Below are 19,957 nucleotides of genomic sequence, written 5' to 3' on the forward strand. Positions count from 1 at the left end.
AAAAAAAAAAAAAAAAAACAAGAAAGACACCGGGCAAACCTATCCTAAGTGTACCTGTCTGTTTTCAAGCAACATTTTGGCACATTTGTGCTCGCTCTCTCCACCTCTTCTCTCTCCCAACACACACTTTTTCCCCCAAGCCATCTGAAAGTGAGCTTGCAGGCAGATATGAATCTCTGCCAGGTACATCCTAAGAATCAAAACATTCTCTGGCACAATACTCACACTCAAGAATCTAATGCTGATATTATCTGTTACACAACCCACATTCAAATTTACCAATTAATCCTTTTCCCCTATTGGGACATACAGGATAGGGGGTGTAATCAGGGATCACATGTTGCATTTAGTTGTCAAGTATCTTTAATCTCCTTTATTTTAGAACAGTTCCCCCACTTTTTTGTTTTGTCTTTCATGATGTTGACAATTTGATGTTTTGTAGAGTGTCCCATAATTTGACTTTGTTTGGTTGTTTCCAAATGATCAGATTCAGGTTAAACATTTCTAGCATAATACTATAATCCCAGGAAGCAAAATGCGTTTGTCACATTTTTCAGTGATATTAATAAGTTTGATCATTTGGTTGGGGTGGTATTGCCAGATTTTTCAACTATAAAGTACATTTTCCCTTTTTTAATTAATAAGTAATCTCTAGAGTGTGACGCTGAGACTATGTGAATATCCTGTCCCCATAACCATTTACTGAATATACTTGGCATCTATTCACGATTTTTGCCTGAAACATTTATATACTGGTGGATGTAGAAGAGTGATTTTCTCCCTCTATTACTTCTGTCATTTGCACTTGTACTAATTAATATTCTCCCGTAATAATACAGCTTTCCCATCTCCTTTCTCCAACTCCCACTCTTTTTTTGAGACGGAGTCTTGCTCTGTTTCCCAGGCTGGAGTGCAGTGGCGTGATCTCAGCTCACTACAACCTCAGCCTCTAGGGTTCCAACGATTCTCCTGCCTCAGGCTCCACAGCTGCGATTACAGGCGCGTGGCACCACGCCCAGCTAATTTTTGTGTTTTTAGTAGAGATGGGGTTTCACTATGTTAGCCAAGCTGATCTCGAACTCCTGACTTTGTGAACTGTCCGCCTTTGTCTCCCAAAGTGCTGAGATTATAGGTGTGAGCCACCACGCCTGGCCAACTCTCACTCTTTTAAAAGTCAATATAGATACATAAATTTATTTTTAACAAATGCAATGTATGAAGATCTATTACCTTTATTCCTTTTGATGACTCAAATTTTCCCAAATTGGCTGGCCCCGCAAGCTGGATCTTGAGTATTTCTAATGTATCCCTATCAGTTTTTGAGCACTTCCTTAGTTTCTAGTCTAAGACCCTCTAGGCTCATGTTCTGCTTTCCCAGTCTCAGCCCTTTAATCTGCTAGTTCTCCAAAGATCAAGCCTGTTTCCTTTTCATGGAAAAGGGAACTTAAAAACCAATACATGTGCACTAGGTGTGCTCAATGCTAGGGGTGTCACTGCTTCAAGGTCCTCACAATGCACACTGCTCACACACTTACTTTCTTTAAATCATGGGCTCATACCAACGTCTCCACTTCAGTCCAACTCCATAATATTCTTCTTCTCCTCTTTCTCTCTCTGTTTGTATTTCCCTCTTCCCACAAAAAGAATATGGCTCCCAGCAACAATTTATTCATTTAATTCCTTTTTTATGGGGGGGGTCAAGGGTCAAATAATTTAATTTTTTTAAGATGTCAATACAACCTACATTGTGAACAAATTCAATTTCTATAAAAATCCCAATAGCACAGGATTTTTTTTACAGACCTATTGTTTAAAATTTTTAAATTTGATTATAAACTATAACTAGCCAAGCACTCACGAAAAAGAGGAGGCATTATACTTCCTGATTTCAAAACATATTAAAATCTACAATAACAAAAACAATGTGGTACTGACACAAAGACAGATAAACAGATAACAGAACAGAATAGAGCACAGAAATGAACTCTTCTGTACATGATTAAATGATCTTCCACAAAGTTGCCATGAGCACACAATAGAGAAAAGATAATCACTTCAAAAAAAAATGTTGAAAACTACGTATCTACACTGATAAAGCTGGATCCTCTCCTTGAATCACATACAAAAAATATTTTAAATAAAATACTTACACATAAGAAATAACTAACAAATCTCTTAGAAAAAATATAGGGGAAAGAAACGACATGGGTCTTGGCATCATTTTCTTAGACACAACATTAAATACAGATCAACAAAGAACAGAAAAATTTAACTACATAATACTTCAAATTTTCTGCATATCAAAAAAAAAAATTCAATAGTGACAATGCCTCCTATGAAATTGGTGAAAATATTATTCATTTACTTTCAAAAATACCACACCAATACCACCAAAAAAAATACCAAATTCAGGACTTACTTTTTTGGCAGTTAATTTTATCTTTCAACTATATCCCATGGAACGTATTCAGTCAGAGTACTATGTTTGAGTTACCTGAATTAAATTTTCTTTCCTGTCAGTCAGGGTCATTTGTTTCTATTTACATTCAGTTTTAATTTGGGAGGGTTTTCCTGTATAATCCTTGTTGTTTACGGAATTTTTCTGGCCATACGGAAAACTTTCCCAGTCTCAAGTTTCAAGATACTCATTATTTGCTGCCATCTGCTCTTAAATCTATCAGTACATGTCTCCACACTGCCCTTCCCTTCAAAAAGATCTTAGAAAATATCAGGAAAAGTGCTACATCAAGCTAGGTCTGAACTTGCTACAATCAGGAATCATAAACGAGGGATGCTATTAAAGGAATACAGCTTTTGCGAGAAACAATGGGGTGTTCATTTGAAGCATTTTCACCAGTAAGAAAATACTAATATATGTGTTTATGGTTGCAATCAATAGAATCTATGCTCCATTAATCAAGGTAATACAGGCTCAGGTTAAATATAAATCTCTCTCCATTTATTTTTTCCTTACTGTAGTGGTACTGACATACGCAAAGGAAAGAGAAAGTGTTCCAAACTAATAATTATAAGGTGTGTGGATGGATAACGGTAGGCGTCAATTTATAAAAAGAACACACATTTGCTATGTGGTTTTATAACTGAAGCAAAAAGTTCCAAATTACAATTTTAAGTGATTAACTCATGTGTTATGTATCATTTTGGAATAGGAAACTGATTTTAAAAGACTATCAAATATATTATTATAACCATTTGGATAAATAAGTCAAATCTAAAGTTTTATTAAAAGCATTAATGCATTTTATTAAAATATTTAATACTTAATGTAAGTTAATATAACTAGATTATACTAAAATGGCATAAAACCAAATATCCTTGGTAAAATGGACAAGTTCACTTTATTTTTATAGGTGTAACAACATAATACCATTTTATTTAAAAATAGTCCTTAAGATAATAAATTTGGATTTCAGCTGTGAAATATTTAAATTACTTTAAACTTCAGAAAAATAGAAACATTTTTTCAAGACTCATAATCATTACAAGTTTCTAACCAAATGTTCCTTTTGCAATGTTTATGTTGTTGGCAGAAATAAACTTAGATAAAAAAATGACCAATCCCAGATTTTCCTATTTCAAGACTTTAATTGCTATCTTGACTTAAAAGCCCTTTTGTGAGATGTATTCAGATTTTTAATACTGAAAACTCAGCTAATTCATACCAGGGGAATTCTACATGCATACCTGTTAAACAAACTGGTAGTCATAATTAAGTTAGTTATTACATACATACAAGGGAGGGAAGCACTAAAAAAGGAAAATATTTCCAATTCCTTTTAATCAAGCTTACAACCAACATAAAATTATGTCTCTCTCCTTAATACAGATGACACTGAATAAATAAGAGCACTGCAATTTTATAGTTGGCATTTAATATTAACAAAACCTTTCTAACATACCTGTGCTGGTTTCTGTTTCTTTTTCTTCTGTTTTTTAGAAAGCCTAAGAGCAAATATAAATCGAAATGTCAAATACTTGACTCTGTGAAGATTTAAGTGGAAAAAAAAATTGAAACACTAGTGATAAAGTAGTAAAATAGAAGTAAAAGATTAAAAATATTTAATATTATAAAGCATTAAAAGGAAAATAAAGTATTCACATTGTCATTTTAGAGAATAACAAAAGGCTGTAGTTCAATGGATAGTAATTAGCATATCAATTGCCAGGAATAAAAACTGCTTTTAATATAGTGATAATATGTTCTATAAATATTATAGTTGACATTCTGTTTGTATCCACTTCAACACTATAAAGTTCCATGAACTAGAAAATATGGAGACAATATTAGCATAACAGAGTAACTTCCTTGGGATAAAACAGACTTTAAGGCCGGGCGCAGTGGCTGACGCCTGTAACCCCAGCACTCTGGGAGGCCGAGGTAGGTGGATCACCTGAGATCAGGAGTTCAAGACGAGCCTGGCCAACATGGTGAAACCCTGTCTCAATTAAAAATACAAAAATTAGCTGGGCATACTGGTGTGTGCCTGTAGTTTCAGCTACTTGGGAGGCTGAGGGAGGAGAATCGCTTGAACCCGGGAGTTGGAGGTTGCACTGAGCTGAGATTGCGCCACTGCACTCCAGCCTGGGCAACAGAGCAATTCTCCATCTAAAAAAAAAAACAAAACAAAACCTTTAAATGCAATCTCTGAATGTGGTAAGTATTTCTAGTGACGTTTAATATTTAGAAGTACTTTTGTTTTGGTGCATCTTCCATTTCTTCCTCAGAACTGTCATCTAATGGATATTCATCAATTTGAGGTCTTGAAAAATTTTCTTCCTCCTCCTCCAGCTGTTGTTTTAGCAAGGCCACCATTTCCCGATGCTTCTTTGACCTCTCGTGATTTTTCATGCTGAAAGAGCAATCTGACGTGAGCAGCTGCGCTAAAATTAGTTCAGGTGTCCAGATAATGTTGCTGGATAACTGCAACCAAGATAAAATTTGCTTTTTTCCCACTAAGCAAAACGTTTATGATTTTATTTTATTTATTTACTTTAAATTTTTTTCTTTTTTTTATTTGTTCATGATTTTATACAGAGAAACAGAACGTGTCAGGATTCCTCCGGTAGTAAGCACACTGGAAGCTCGGGGCCATACTCTTTCTTCTAGTACCACAGCTTTCCCTGTCTTTCTCTGTCCTTTTATCTACATACATTTTCTTCCTTTCTGGGGATGGGGGAATGTTGGCAGGGGGAGGTTTGGTCAAATTCTCTACTTATTATCTTGATTTTTCAATTCTTAAAGCTTCCTCCATCGTTTCCTTTTAATTGCTAAGTATTTGCTAAGTGTTTTTACGTTCCAGGCCATCCCACACACTTGGAGGGATCACTGGGAAATTAGAAAACACACATTCTAATGTTAAAATGAAGAGCCCCCTGGACTAGAGAAATGGTGGTGGGAGGGCTTGAAATACAAGAGCAGTTTACTGCCTCTTGCTTTTTCATCAGCTGCTTTTCACCTTCTCAGGAGAGGTCTCCTTCCTCACTCTCACCACAGTAATGTAAGTTTAGACACTTCTCTACCCCTCTGTTCAAAACCCTGCTGGCAATGTCTGACTTAGCACACCTACAGGCAACTAAAAAGCATTCCACAAAACAGAGCTGACAACATAAGCTACAAGAGTTATATCAACTAAAAAGGAGGAACCTTTGTCAACTATCTACTTCATCTCATCTGTTTAGGCTTTTGTTATTATAGTTTTAGTTGCTATTTTTCTTTCCCACTACAATTCTCCTTGAGACCAAGCTGCCCTGGAGATAGATACTGGAAGATCTTGTGTCTGAAAGTAAGTCCTCCAAAAAAGATAGAGGCACATGTCAAAAGGACACAAGAACTGGCTTGAAGGAATGCTCACTAACCAATTCTGAAAAAATTTGAGCAAGAAAAGGTCGGTAATGAATTATGAAACACTGAAAAAAATTCATAAATTCAAACTGATGATAGACAGATAAATGGATAAAAGGGAAGGCTCCAGTTTACAGCAAAAGGCCAAGTGCTAACAGATAAAAACTGGAGGGGGCGCTGGCACTGGAAAAGCATCATTTTGCAACTATCATAAAAAAGACTGATGTGGCCGGGCGTGGTGGCTCACGCCTGTAGTCGCAGCACTTTGGGAGGCTGAGGTGGGTAGATCATGAGGTCAGATCAAGACCATCCTGGCTAACACGGTGAAACCCTGTCTCTACTAAAAATACGAAAAATTAGCCAGGCGTGCTGGCGGGCGCCTGTAGTCCCAGCTACTCAGGAGGCTGAGGCAGGAGAATGGCGTGAACCCGGGAGGTGGAGCTTGCAGTGAGCCAAGATCGCACCACTGTACTCAAGTCTGGGTGACAGAGAGAGACTCTGCCTCAAAAAAAAAAAAAAAAAAAAAAAAAAAACTGATGCAAGCTAAAACCATCAACAGATGCCAAAGTTATAAGGAAAACTTTTATGAGAAGCACGATATCTGCATAGTTTTAAAGTGTCTCCTCACAGATTAAACATGTTACAAGGGAAAACTTGTTGCAAGGGAAAAAATACTAACTCTATAGTAAAATTAGTAGTATAGTAGTAAAATTAGATGACACCTTGATTGGGTGATGAAAATTATCACGACAAATGAGGGGCAGAAGGACTTTACATGTCTCCAGCTATGAATACCTGAGAGCACAACACGCTTGTGCAGCGTCCCACCTGGGGCTGCATAACCTGAATCTAATCATGAGGAAATGCACAAACCTAGAATGAGAAGAATTCAATGAAAAAAGTATTTTAAAGAAACAATATACTTCTAAAATGTAAACAGCATAAAAAAGACAAGCTATTCCAGATTACGATCTTAGACTGCATTCTGTATTGAAGTGGAGAAAATTTTATATTAATAAACAATTGATTGGCAAAACTGGAATACAGGTAGTAAACTAGATAAAAATACTATATTAATGTTAATAATTACTTTTATTTGATCACTGTAGCATGGTTACATAAGAGAATAACCTTACCCTTTTTTCTTATTTTGAGACAGAGTTTCGCTCTTGTTGCCTAGGCTGGAGTGCACTGGCACGATCTTGGCTCACCACAACCTCCCGGGTTCAAGTGATTCTACTGCCTCAGCCTCCTGAGTAGCTGGGATTACAGGCATGTGCCAGCACGCCTAGCTAGTTTTGTAGTTTTAGTAGAGACGGGGTTTATCCATATTGATCAGGCTGGTCTCAAACTCTGAACCTCTCGTGATCTGCCCGCCTCAGCCTCCCAAAGTGCTGGGATTACAGGCATGAGCCACTGCGCCCGGCAAGAATAACCTTATTCTTAAAGATATAGTGAAGTATTTAGAGTATTTAGAGAACACTATATATATAAGTTACTTTCAAATTATTCAGAAAAAAAACTGCGTGTGTGTGAATGTGCAGAGAGAAAGAGGACATGCAAATGGTGCAAAATGCTAGTAACAGGTCAATCAGACACACTGTGTTCTCTTCTTGCAATTCACCTTTAAGTGTGTCATTATTTCCAAATAAAAAAAAATTTCAAATCTCCTTCATTGTTGACTTTTTTCTTGCTTGTTTCTAATTTTTCTGCCCCTTTCCCCTTCCCTTACTACTCCGTTATTTCTCCCTGAGGTCATATGGTAATACCATTTATGACTCTCACAGCCCCATTCTCATCCTTTGGCCTCCTTTCTTTCTGACTGCCCATTTTGCTACTTTTCCCTTGCTGATTCTACTCTCATTTTCTCCCATGTTCTTTCCTCCCTCCTTTACAATAATGGTATCCTTTTTAACACTTCTCTCTTCATCATTGTCCCCCTAAGATAAAGTGCTTCCACTTCAGCAAAGATACTCCGGGCCGGACAAGTTTTAAGTCCCTCTATTGGCAGCATCAGCCTGCATGTGACAGGGATGGTGGGAAGCGAGTCTGACATCAACAATGGAGGGAGATGATTAGACATGGTCTAGACTTTTTGCCCATGTGACTGTGTCTTCTTTGCCAAAACAAGCAATGTTTCTTTCTGGAGACAGTGCATGTGTTTTAAAAGCAGCTCTTACGTAGGAATACTGGGATGAGTGAGAATCAGCACAACAGGTTTAACAGCAGGGACAAATACCTCTTCCTCCCCTGCTGGAAAGGAATCCCCCAAGACAGTATGTGAGGCTAGTTATCAACTGCTACAAGCACATTCTTTTCAGAACGTTCAAAGTGTTTTACACTTCAACTCAAAAGAAAACACAAGGGCCGGGCGCTGTGGCTCATGCCTGTAATCCCAACACTTTGGGAGGCCGAGGCAAGTGGATCACCCGAGGCCAGGAGTTTGAGACCAGCCTGACCAACATGCTGAGACCCTGTCTCTACTAAAAATGCAAAACTTAGCCAGGCACGATGGCCTGCATCTGTAGTCCCAGCTACTCGGGAGCTTGAGGCAGGAGAATCGCTTGAATCCGGGAGGTGGAGGTTGCAGTGAGCTGAGATCGTGCCAGTGCACTCCAGCCTGGGCAAGAGTGAGACTCTGTCTCAAAAAAAAAAAGAAAACACAAGTGCAAAGATACTAAACTTACTCCTTTTAGCTGGATGCAGTGGCTCACACTTGTAACCCTAGCACTTTGAAAGGCTGAGGCAGGTGGAGTGCTTGAGCCCAGGAGTTCAAGACCAACCTGGACAACAGGGTAAAACCCCATCTCCACAGAAAATATCTAGGTTGGTGCAAAAGTAACTGCGGTTTTTGCTACTGAAAGTTATGGCAAAAACCACAGTTACTTTTGTACCAACCTATTAAAAAAATTAGCTGGCCATGGTGGCAGGTGCCTGTAGCCCTAGACACTCAGGAGGCTGACATGGGAGGATGATCTGAGTCCAAGAGGTCAAAGCTGTGGTGAGTCATGATTGTGCCACTGCACTCCAGCCTTGGTGACAGAGTGAGACCCTGTCTCAAAATGATAAAATAAAATTAAATAAATAAACTTACGCCTTTTCTGTCTTGAACGATTTGTCACATGCTGGGCAGTAGAGCTCATCATAGAGCTCAGTGTCCTCAGCCTCATCACTGTTTTTACCTATAAGAGGGAAGCCTACAGTAAGAAACCTTTTGATCAGAGCACAAATCTAAAATATGCTAACAAAATTTCATCTCTTTGGTAAGGATCTAAACTCGCACTAATTAGAAATTAAATTTTTTTATTTCTTTACCCAAAAAAAACAAAAAATGCTATCAGTCGATTTGAGTTAGCTTTTAAAAGAAGCCGGTACTAAAGGACGGTTCCAAAAAATAAAAGCCTTCACTTTCAAGTTCTTCTCCTAAGGTCTACTTAAAAGAAGATTTAAAACATCCTTGAAGTCTTAGATGTGAGCTAAGTTTAAAAAATTAAATCCCACTTTAATAGATCTACCATGAAGCAGTTTTTTCAACAAAGGTCTTTTCTTAGTTTACCTCTTGAGCAAGATTTGGTCCAAAGACATTTACAACTGTGACTTACTCTTAAATACTTAATAAACTTAGTTTATAACATTCCATCACTATAAGACAGATAGGCCATAAGTTAACATCTTACATGTAAAGTTTCACATTATAAACTTTAAAGTTTTTGGCTTTATTACAACTGAGTAATTACTATCAGTATAGTCCACAAAACCAAGTGACTAAAAGCTCAACTGAAATTATTTTCACAAACCCATATTCTATTTTTGAAGAAACAAACAGGTAAACTGTCATTTGGGATTTATTATAGGACCAATAAATATCTCAAGGTATCTCTTCCATGTACATGTTGCTTATTTATAAGTGATGTCAGTATGATTCCGAAGGACTATCTCACTGAAATCATAAATGATCAAAATATACCCTATCTAGTGTTAATGTTTAATATACGGTGTTAATTTTCCATTACAGTATTGTAGACTTTCAATATATCGTATATGTGAAATTTTAATCAATCAAATAGTTAACAATACTGGATTTGAAGCAAAACTCTGGATCTAAAACGGTCATACGTTCTCAGGCACATCTCATAGCTTCTCAGAGTCCTAGTTTCCACAACGGCAAAATAGAGACAATTCCATGAGCAAAACCTCCATGTAAGGGGGATTGTGTGAGGATCCAGTGAGATCTTGTATGTGAAAGGACGCTATAAATTGTAAAACTTGATGTAAATTAGGCCATCTCACATTTATAGAGTGCTTTTTAATTTTCAAAGTACTTTCACAAGTATTATTTCTGATTCACTAATAAAACACTTCACTTCCTAGTCACTTTGAATAAATAAAAGTTTGTCATTTTATCATTTGGGCTACTAATCTGAAAAATCACATTTGTAGATAAGGTAAAATTGGGTCAATTTTATAGAGACAGTGGGGAAAATCAGATATACAGCTATTCTCAAAAATGCCCAATCCTTGCCTTTTAAGGAAGTCAAATACCTGTGCTCTAATGATAGCGGCAAAGAAAACAACATTTTGGCACACGAAGAGGAGCGCTTCTATAAAGTCACAAGGGAGAGGAAGAATTTATACACAACACATAGATTCTCATGCAATATCAGCTTTTCTAGAAATAGTTACTATTAAAACTGGACCTATCACTTAATTGAGTTTTCTTTAACAGTCACACTTGTAAACATGGCCATTTGTCATGTTACGCAGCTAGAAGTACACACTGTATAAAAATAACATTACCATCCTCCCCATCTTTGAGTTCATGTTCTTTCACTTCGCTTTCATCCGACCCATCTCCAAACTCCTTCTCGTACCGTGCCTCCATCTCCTGGAGCTCCTTCTCCAAATTCGCCATAGTCATCCAGCTCTGTTCTCTGTACTGCTCCGCCAGTCTGGACACATACAGCACAGTCTCATAGCAACAAGCATGCCTCTGCATGGTTTTTACTTACTACTTAGGTTTGAAATCCATTCCCCCTAGAGAGCTTGCTCCCAACCTATCCATGCTTACAAACTTAAAAGCTGTGCTTAGTTAAAACCAAGGCAAAGTCACTTAAACCTGTTACCTGTTACATGGTTGATTTTAATTGCTCCAGCAGTAGATAATAGGTTTTGAAACATGTAACTCAGCAACTTATTAAAAATCTTCAGACGATTTTAAGTCGTGTAGGTAAAGTGTTAATTTTCAAAATATGAGGGTGGGATGAGTTAGGATTCTTAAGAAGTGAATAATTTTTAAAAGAATGCTATAATGCTCTGGACAGAATGCTTTTACAGTAACTTTTTAACAACAAAACTTTAGAGGAACTAAAATGAACTGAGTATCTCAGAGTACAGGGACCAAAAGGCAGTACTGCACGGTGGCTAAAGCAGGAAAGTGTGGAGTCAGAATTCTCAGGTTCACTTCCTCCACCATTTACTGGCTCTGTGATCTTAGGCCTGTCTGCCTTGTTTCCTTGAAAGAACAAGGAGGATAAGTTATTTCACAGCATTGCTGTGAGGAAGGCACTTAGAACACAGCCTTGCATAGAGGAAGAATAAAATTAACATTAGTTATTAATTAAAATTATTAAATTTTACAAGAGTCTAAAGGATCTCTCAAATGTAAAGGGTCTCTGAAGGAAAACATGCAATTCAAATAAAAACTTTAGGCCAGGCACTGTGGCTCATTCCTGTAATTCCAGTACTTTGGGAGGCTGAGGCAGGCAGATCACCTGAGGCCAGGAGTAGGAGACCAGCCTGGCCAACAGGGTGAAACCTCATCACTATTAAAAACACAAAAATTAGCTGGGTGTGGCGGCATATTAAGCCTGTAATCCCAGCTACTTGGTAGGCTGAGATAGCAGAACCCCTTGAACCTGGAGGCAGAGGTTGCAGTGAGCCGAGATCGTACCACTGTACTCCAGACTGGGCAACAGAGCGAGACTCTGTCCCAAAAATAATAATAATACTAATAATTTTTATACAGTAGATGAAAAAACACTATCCAATGCCACAATTTAAAAAAGAACAAAAAGCAGGATAAAGCCAGGCTGATGACTGAACCCATCATGAACATGTCAGGTACCTCTGGTGCTGCCTCTGACCCCCACCGATACTGAGAAGAGGGCCCCACGCACGCTACGCACTTGGCCTGCTTTAGCTTCTGCTGCCGCCTCATCTCTTCGGCTTTCCTTGCCTTTTCTGCATTCTGTTCTTCCACAAGTTTTCGATGAGCCTGCACTCTTTTATCTCTTTTACGAATGAAAGCTACCAGCTGACGGACAAGCTCATTCTTCTCTTTCCTTGCTTTGTCCCGAACCTTTTTGTTTTCTTTTTCCATGGCTCGTTTTTCCCAGCGGTTTGAAGCTTGTCGTGTATCATATTCTTCCTTCCATGCAAAATTCTTTTGAGTGCAGAAACTCTGCCAATAAGCGTAGAAAGGATGGACTACCTAGTGACAAAGAAAACAGATTAAATTCTGGGCTTTTAAATTTTTTTTAGAAAAGCAATAAATATTAGTGATGCAAAACATCTTTTAGCTTTCTTTTTTCACATATATAACACTTCTATTAATCACTGGAGAAGACAGTACTTTTAAGGCTTTCCAGAATAAATCACTCTTCAAAATAAATCTAATGAGAAAATAAAAACAGCCTTACTAATCACTAGATGGGACCATGGTGATTAGTAAATAATCAGTAAATAATTAGTAAATTAAAAGGGAAAAGCAGGTATGGCGGCTCACACATGTAATCCCAGCACTTTGGGAGGCTGAGGTGGGGGATCACCTGAGGTCAGGAGTTTGAAACCAGCCTGGCCAACATGACGAAACCCTGTCTCTACTAAAAATACAAAAATTAGCTGAGCATTGGTGGTGGGTGCCTGTAATCCCAGCTACTTGGGAGGCTGAGGCAGAAGACTCACTTGAACCTGGGAGGCTGAGGTTGCAGTGAGCTGAGATGGCGCCACCGCACTCCAGCTTGAGCAACAGGAGTGAAACGCTATCTCAAACAAAATAAATAAGTAAATAAAATTAAAATAAAAATAAAAATAAAAAAGGAAAAGTAGAGGGAAGGTTGCAAGAGATACAAAAGCTACTTCAGAAAGGAAGAGAGACAAAGAGAGGTCATGGGATAGGTCAGAGAACTAGAACCAATTGTTTTAAAACAAGGAAATGGAAAGCTGGGAGCTGTGGCTCATGACTGTAATCCCAATCTTTTAGGAGGTCAAGGAGGGAGGCCAGGAGTTCAAGACCAGCCTGGGAAACTTAGCAAGACCCCAGCTCTACAAAAAAATTTACAAATTAGCTAGATGTCATGGTGCACATTTATGTTCCCAGCTACTCAGGAGGCTGAAACAGGAGGATTAAGCCCAGGAGTTTGAGGCTGTTGTGAGATATGATCATACCACTGCACTGCAGCCTAGGTGACAGAGTGAGACCATCTCAAAAAATTAAATTAAATTAAAAAATGGCACAGTGATAAATACTAATTATAGAACACAATGCATTTTTCTTTTACCGTATCATAATCACTCTGGGAGTCTCCAAAAGTTGGGAAATCATCAACCTCTTCCTCTAACACAGATTCTAGTTCTTCCTTGGCAATCATTTCAAAACATTACGATACACCGTGTAAAAGCCCTAAAAAAACAGTAACAAAACAAATTCTTAACACTTTCACAGCCTAATCACAGAATAAGATTTTAAAATACAAAATGAAAAATTTTAATGTTGAAGAATTTTGGGACAAAGTTCAGTCCCTGAAAGTACATTTAGATTTCAACTGGAGGTTTTCATACACTGACAGTTTAAATATGAAGGTAATGCAGCTTCAGTTTTCAAAATGAACACTGCTTCACTTTCTATTACAGAATAGTTTTAAGAACTCTCTTTGTATGTGAGTCTTAGTACTTGATAAGAAATTAAGGGTGAGTTCATTTATCTTACCTTTTCATCATCTCCATAACCAGAATAACAGGTAACGGTGAAATAGTGTAGCAAATCTAAGCTGTCATCTTGATATTCGCCATCAAGCCCACCTTTAAGTAGGGCCTCTCTATGATTATCATACCTGAAAACAAAATTAGCATCATCAGTGAAGGCTGAATAAGAATTCAAAACGATTTCTTGTTCCTTTTGAATATTATTACTGTACATTTTTGGTTGTGGATATGTCCGATCCATAACCAAAAACTTTTAAGGAAATGTTAACATGAAAAGAGTTCATAATCTTTCACAGAACTGTTAATTTTCACTAGACCTGCAACTTCTGATACATTATACAATGCTAGCCCACATGAACAGGGGAATTTAAAAAGCCAAGGAATTTTCATGACTGTCTCTGAGTCCTGTACTTCCACAGGAAAGAAACATAAAACAGGACATAGGAAATCTGGCCCACAGAATCATTACACATCTGTGATTTGGAAATTTACCAAGATGCACCAGAATAAGACTCTCCCTATATTTATGTCAACTTAATCTAGGAGCTTCACACACATACAATTACTTCTCATAATAACTCTGTAAAGGCAGTTGTTATCTCCATTTGATATAAGAGGAAATAGAAGTCAGTGATATTATGTAATTTGTCATCCTTGATCATAAAACCAGTAACCAGCAAGGTCAGAATTCAGAAGCAGGTCTCCTACATTGGGAAGACCAGCTCCTAGCCACTACGTGGTACTGCTTCCAGGTAAAAAGACAGTTACTAGGCAAGAGCTTTGAATAAAAAGACAAAGGAATCCCAAGGATCAGAAAACAACCCAAGATCTTGAGAAGAGACTAGGCAAAAGGAAGTCAGGAAAGAATTTCGAAGTTCTGAGAGGAAGGCAAAAGCAATTCCAAGACCAGATCTCCAAATTCCTTGGGTAGAGAAATGTTCAGGATCCTCTCTCTGATTTTCTTATAAAACACAATTTTATAAGAATTTTCTTTACAGCCTTTCTTGACAGCCACCTGTGCTATACACTGTTTAACAGAAAGATGATTTGCACAGTAGCTCTTTGTAAGAGCAGTATCTTGCACAGTTATGTCAAAGCTTACAACCTATTTCCTTGTGGCAAAAAGTTAATTTGAGAATCTGAAAACTGAGAACTTCAAACACAGTAATTTTCATCTGGAAATTATTTTAAATGATCAGACCATCATTAGTAATGTCTGTCACAGATGTAGAAGCTTAATTCAATTTATTCATATAAAGTAGCTTTGAGGATTACCATTCTTGTACTAAAACACTGTATTGGCCGGGCACAGTGGCTCACACCTGTAATCCTAGCACTTGAGAGGTTAAGGCGGGTGGATTGCTTGAGGTCATGAGTTTGAGACCAGCCTGGCCAACATGGTGAAACCCCATCCCCACTAAAAAAAAAAAATACAGGTGTGTGATGGCACACACATGTAGTCCCAGCTACTCAGGAGGCTGAAGCAGGAGAATCGCTTGAACCTGGGAAGCGGAGGTTGCAGTCAGCTGAGATTGCGCCACTGCACTCCAGCCTGGGTGACATAGCAAAACTCTGTCTCAAAAAAAAAAGAAAACATTCTTCCTGTCTGATATCAGTAAATCTGTCATATACCAAAGGGTATTTAATGAGAAGTCACCTAAAGTATCAAAATTAAAATGATAAGATATCACCAAACTTTCTGTTTCACCCCCTATGAAATCAGATAATTGGAGCAATCATTTCCAAGTTTCCTTCTGACCCAAACATTAGATTTTATGTGATGACTAGGTGACAGATGTTTCAGAACACACCAAAAACCATTTAATGTACTAAATTTGAAAAAAAAGCAACCTATATTGATAATTGCTCCCAATATCATAAACTAGGATGGGAAGGACAGCGTGATGCTCACCATGCTCTTTCCTGAGGGTCACTCAACACGTCATACGCTGCCTGGATTAATTTAAATTGTTCAGCTGCTTCTGCGGCATTATCCAGATTTTTATCTGTTAAAATAAAGTCACAGAAATTTAGTTAATCAAAAACGTAGAGGACAGAATCTAAGTAAGACCTCTTTCATCAGAAGTGCCATAAACAGATGAGAAGTGCACAAAACAAAGACAAACAACTAGAGCAAAGCAGAGAGACCCCGTATAACAGTCAATAATCAAGATTTGTTAAACGTATCAACCTAAGTAGAAATTTCAGGCTTTTCCCTAAGCTTTGGTACATCACTAAACAGTCAACTGGGCCGGCGTGATGGCTCATGTCTACTGTAATCCCAGCACTTTAGGAGGCCGAGGCGGGTGGATTACTTGAGGTCAGGAGTTCGAGACCAGTCTGGTGTTCAACATGGTGAAACCCCACTTCTACTAAAAATACAAAAGATTAGCCCAGCATGGTGGCGCATGCCTATAGTCCCAGCTACTCGGGAGGCTGAAGTGGGGGAATCACTAGAAGGCAGAGGTTGCAGTCAGCCTAGATTGCACCACTGTGCTCCAGCCTTGGTGTCAGAGCGAGACTCCATCTCTAAAACAGAATAAAATAAAATAAAATAAAATAAAACAAAACAAAATAAAATAAAAGTAAAATAAGTCAACTGCATATCCACAAATGGAAAATCCTGAGTAGTATAAATTTTACTTTTAAAAGGAGTAAAATAAATAAAATCAGTTCTAGAAAGACTTATTTTGTGCTAGATTACGTTTAGTGCTCACATTGTTTTTTTTCTTTCTCATCAATGCATATCAAAAGAAATCTCATACAGTTTTAAAAATATACACTAATTAGTTATTATTTCCTTAGCTGTGCTTCCTGAACCACGGAATTCAGAAAGCGTCCTTGCCTCAGGGTGGTAGCCAGCTTGCAAGACAGCACCCTGCCTCCTGGCATTCACACCTTGTGCAGTCCTTTCTGTGTCAGCGAGGTTAGTCTGTGTGACCAACAGGAGATGGCAGAAGTAACCGTACCTCACTTCCGAGATGAGGTTATAAAAGACTGCAGTTTCTACCTTGGGCTTTCCCTCTCTCTTGATCACTCTGGGAGTGGCCAGCTGCCATAGCATGAGCAACTCAGGCTGCCTATGGAGAAGCTCATGGGGTGAAGGAGGCTCTGGCCAACAGCCAGCAGGGCACTGAGGCCTGCCACAACCACATGAGTTGGTGGTTGGTGAGCTGGAAGCAGGTTCTTTCAGACAATGAGAGAAAGCCAAAATTATCTAGCCAAGCCGCTCCCAGATTCTGATCTTCAGAAACTGTGGGAGTCCATATAGTGAATATACGCTTGCTGTTTTTGTTGTTTGTTGTCTTAAGCCCTGAGGTTTTGGTAATTTGTTACATAGCAATAGACAACTAATACATTCAGAAAGTAAAATATTTTGAATTGACTACGGAGCACACTAAAGTTCTTTTTTTTTTTTTTTTTTTTTTTTGTTTTTTGTTTTTTGAGATGGAGTCTCACTCTATCACCAGGCTGGAGTGCAGTGGCGTGATCTTGGCTCAGCTCTGCCTCCTGGGTTCAAGCTATTCTCCTGCCTCAACCTCCCAAGTAGCTGGGACTACAGTTGCGTGTAATTTTTGTGTTTTTAGTAGAGACGGGGTTTCACCATGTTGGCCAGGATGGTCTCAATCTCCTGACCTCCAGTGATCCACCCACCTCAGCCTCCCAAAGTGCTGGGATTACAGGCATGAGTCACCGCACCTGGCCAGAGCACACTAAAATTCTTTAAGCTACAGCTCAATACTACCCTTCCTAAGAAGTTATAAGAAAACATGACAGCAACATATTATCTACAAATAGTTTTGCAGCCATAGACCATGGCTCTTTAGGGCTTCCTGCTGCCCATTCTCAGTTACCATCACATTGATGCCATAAATTATGATGATATTTAGAGAAGATATTTGCATTCAGTTCCTAACAGGTTTGGTTTCACAGGAGTTAACTGATATTTTAGTCATATTTGCATGCTTCTTCTTTGCACTAATTTCTAATTAATCACCAAATCTGGTCATTTTTCCTTCCCAACATCTCCTCCCCTGGAGCTTTCCCCCTCCTGCTGACCCCGAGCCTGGCTTGGGCCCTTACCTGTCTGTCCACTGCGGACTCTCCCTAACTTCTGTCTCCAGCCCTCTTCAATCCACTCAGTTGCCTTCACAGTACCCTCCCATGGCAGCTTAATAAAACCAGCCACAACTCTCCCTTATTTAGCGAAGCAAATTTCACAGTCGTTGGCCTAATATTCAAGATTACAAGAAATACAATCTGATTTCAAACTACTCTTGTATTCAAGAAATACAATCTGATTTAAAATCACTCTTCAGAAAATTACATACGCTTTTGGTCACAGCATTCTCTACTTCATTTACCCTTTCCCTCCTAGAAAGTCAAGGAATTCCGAACTTCCTTCTAATTCCTAACTCGATGTCTAACAGTAACAACCCAAACTCTGAGAATACGCTTCTACACTAACCACTAACCCAAACTCTAAGAATATACTTCTACACTATTTTTACATTTATTAATTTTGGTTGTACCTTCTGACTTTCTGCTATGATGAACATCAGTTCATTTACTTCTGCTCTAATACATTTATAATCACATTTTTTCATGCCTCTGTTGGTAAACCTAACTTTAAGTAACAGACCCACAGCTCTATCTCTCATTACATCAAGCATAGCCATTCCCTTTTGACTTTGGATCCCCGGCCTTTCCTTCCACTCCTCTCCTAATCCTTATTTTTCAGACCTGCAATAAACACCATCTTCAGCCAAACTGTCCCCTGGAACATCTTTTGTCCTCCACCATGCTATCCTCCATACTGTTGAGCTCACTTTTCCAAACTGCATTCCTCTAGGATCCAGTCCAAACTCCTCCGAGAAGGGGAAGACTCAATACAAAGTAACTCCCTCCCTGAATTCCTGGAGCATATATTAGTTGTTCTATTAATCTAACCACCAATTATGTATATTGCGATTTTTTTTAGGGGCCAGTTGTATTTAACTTTTCGTTTGTGTAAAGCAGAAAGTTGTTTTCCAAAAAGACTCTAAGATCCCTGTGTTAGCATTTCCAAATCTCCTTAGTAGAGGGCAGTGACTTGCATATATTGGATACTCTGTAACCGTGTTTACTGATTAATGCAAATATGAAAACCTCCTCATATGAACTTCAAAAAGCTGAACGTCAACTACTAAGTTTCCCAGCCTGGAAGATCAGATTACTTCATAAAAGTCACACAGGCCCGGATTATAGTCCAATGATACATCCAAAGGAAGGATACTTCTAGGTAAACATACAAACTTTACTAGGGAAGCCGCCTGATTAAAACTCTTCCTCGGCAGAATCATGTCCAAAGTGAAGTACAGGGTCTGCTTAATCAGCCTACTAAAATTTTAAAAAAAGACGAAAAAACTGCATCCCTATTTAAAAGATATTTTACTAGCTCTCGTCTCTTAACTTCTTAACTAAGAAAGGAAAGGAGCCATACATCAGGTTGAAGTATCTGGGATACCCGAACGAAGTGGAGGGCAGACGAGGAAAAACACCGAGAGGCTGCGCTTCAAGGGACGCAGGGAAGGGCAAGCCCGGGGCAGGTCCGAGTTCCGAGTCCCCGACTGCTTCCTCATGGTGTCTGCGACCTGGTAGCGGGAGCAGGTGAGGTCGCTGGACTTCAGTTTTCCCCCTACAGTGACGATGCAGGACCGGGGTCGCGGGTATGAGGAGATGGGGTGTGAGCCGGGGGGCGCCTGGGCGGAGCGCTGCGCCCACCAAGGCGGGCGGGGCGGCGCCGGGCACCGGCCGGGCCGGGCAAGGAGCTCCTAGGCCGCCAGATCGCTCTCTGCTGCCTCCGCGGAGTCCGACCCGGGCAAGGGACAGTCGGGGAGGGCCGGGCTTGTCCGAGGGGCCGCGGCGGCTGCGGGTCGGGTACCTACCCGGGTGCCATTTCAGGGCCAGCTTCCGATAGGCCTTCTTGAGCTCCTCCTCGCTGGCGTCGCGCCGCACCCCCAGCGCCTCATAGTGACACTTCATCGCCCGATCGGGCGGGCGGCTGGCGCTGGGGCCCGGGACGGGGTCGGGGCCCGGGCCTGAGCCCGGGCCGAAGCGGCGGCGGCGGCG

General features: G+C 39.4%; 2 protein-coding genes across 2 annotated transcripts in view; one reads left to right on the forward strand and one right to left on the reverse strand.

The window, feature by feature from the left end:
• Positions 1-19,957, reverse strand: part of DNAJC21 (DnaJ heat shock protein family (Hsp40) member C21) — a 30,064-nt gene extending 10,107 nt beyond the window's left edge. The window contains 12 exon segments of the mRNA XM_017894495.1: positions 55-156; positions 158-190; positions 3,921-3,963; positions 4,713-4,871; positions 8,958-9,045; positions 10,661-10,812; positions 12,049-12,353; positions 13,423-13,520; positions 13,523-13,544; positions 13,851-13,974; positions 15,759-15,852; positions 19,774-19,957. Coding sequence (XP_017749984.1) covers positions 55-156; positions 158-190; positions 3,921-3,963; positions 4,713-4,871; positions 8,958-9,045; positions 10,661-10,812; positions 12,049-12,353; positions 13,423-13,520; positions 13,523-13,544; positions 13,851-13,974; positions 15,759-15,852; positions 19,774-19,870 — 1,317 coding nt within the window. The 5' untranslated portion in view covers positions 19,871-19,957.
• The window catches only part of RAD1 (RAD1 checkpoint DNA exonuclease), a 23,236-nt gene continuing 22,595 nt past the window's right edge, over positions 19,317-19,957 (forward strand). The window contains exon 1 of the mRNA XM_017894493.1: positions 19,317-19,495. The gene's annotated coding sequence lies outside the window, so the exon portion shown is untranslated. The remainder of the gene's footprint in view (positions 19,496-19,957) is intronic.

This window comes from Rhinopithecus bieti, unplaced genomic scaffold, assembly GCF_001698545.2.
Source record: "Rhinopithecus bieti isolate Rb0 unplaced genomic scaffold, ASM169854v2 scaffold_25530, whole genome shotgun sequence".
In the NCBI taxonomy this organism is placed as follows: Eukaryota; Metazoa; Chordata; class Mammalia; order Primates; family Cercopithecidae; genus Rhinopithecus; species Rhinopithecus bieti.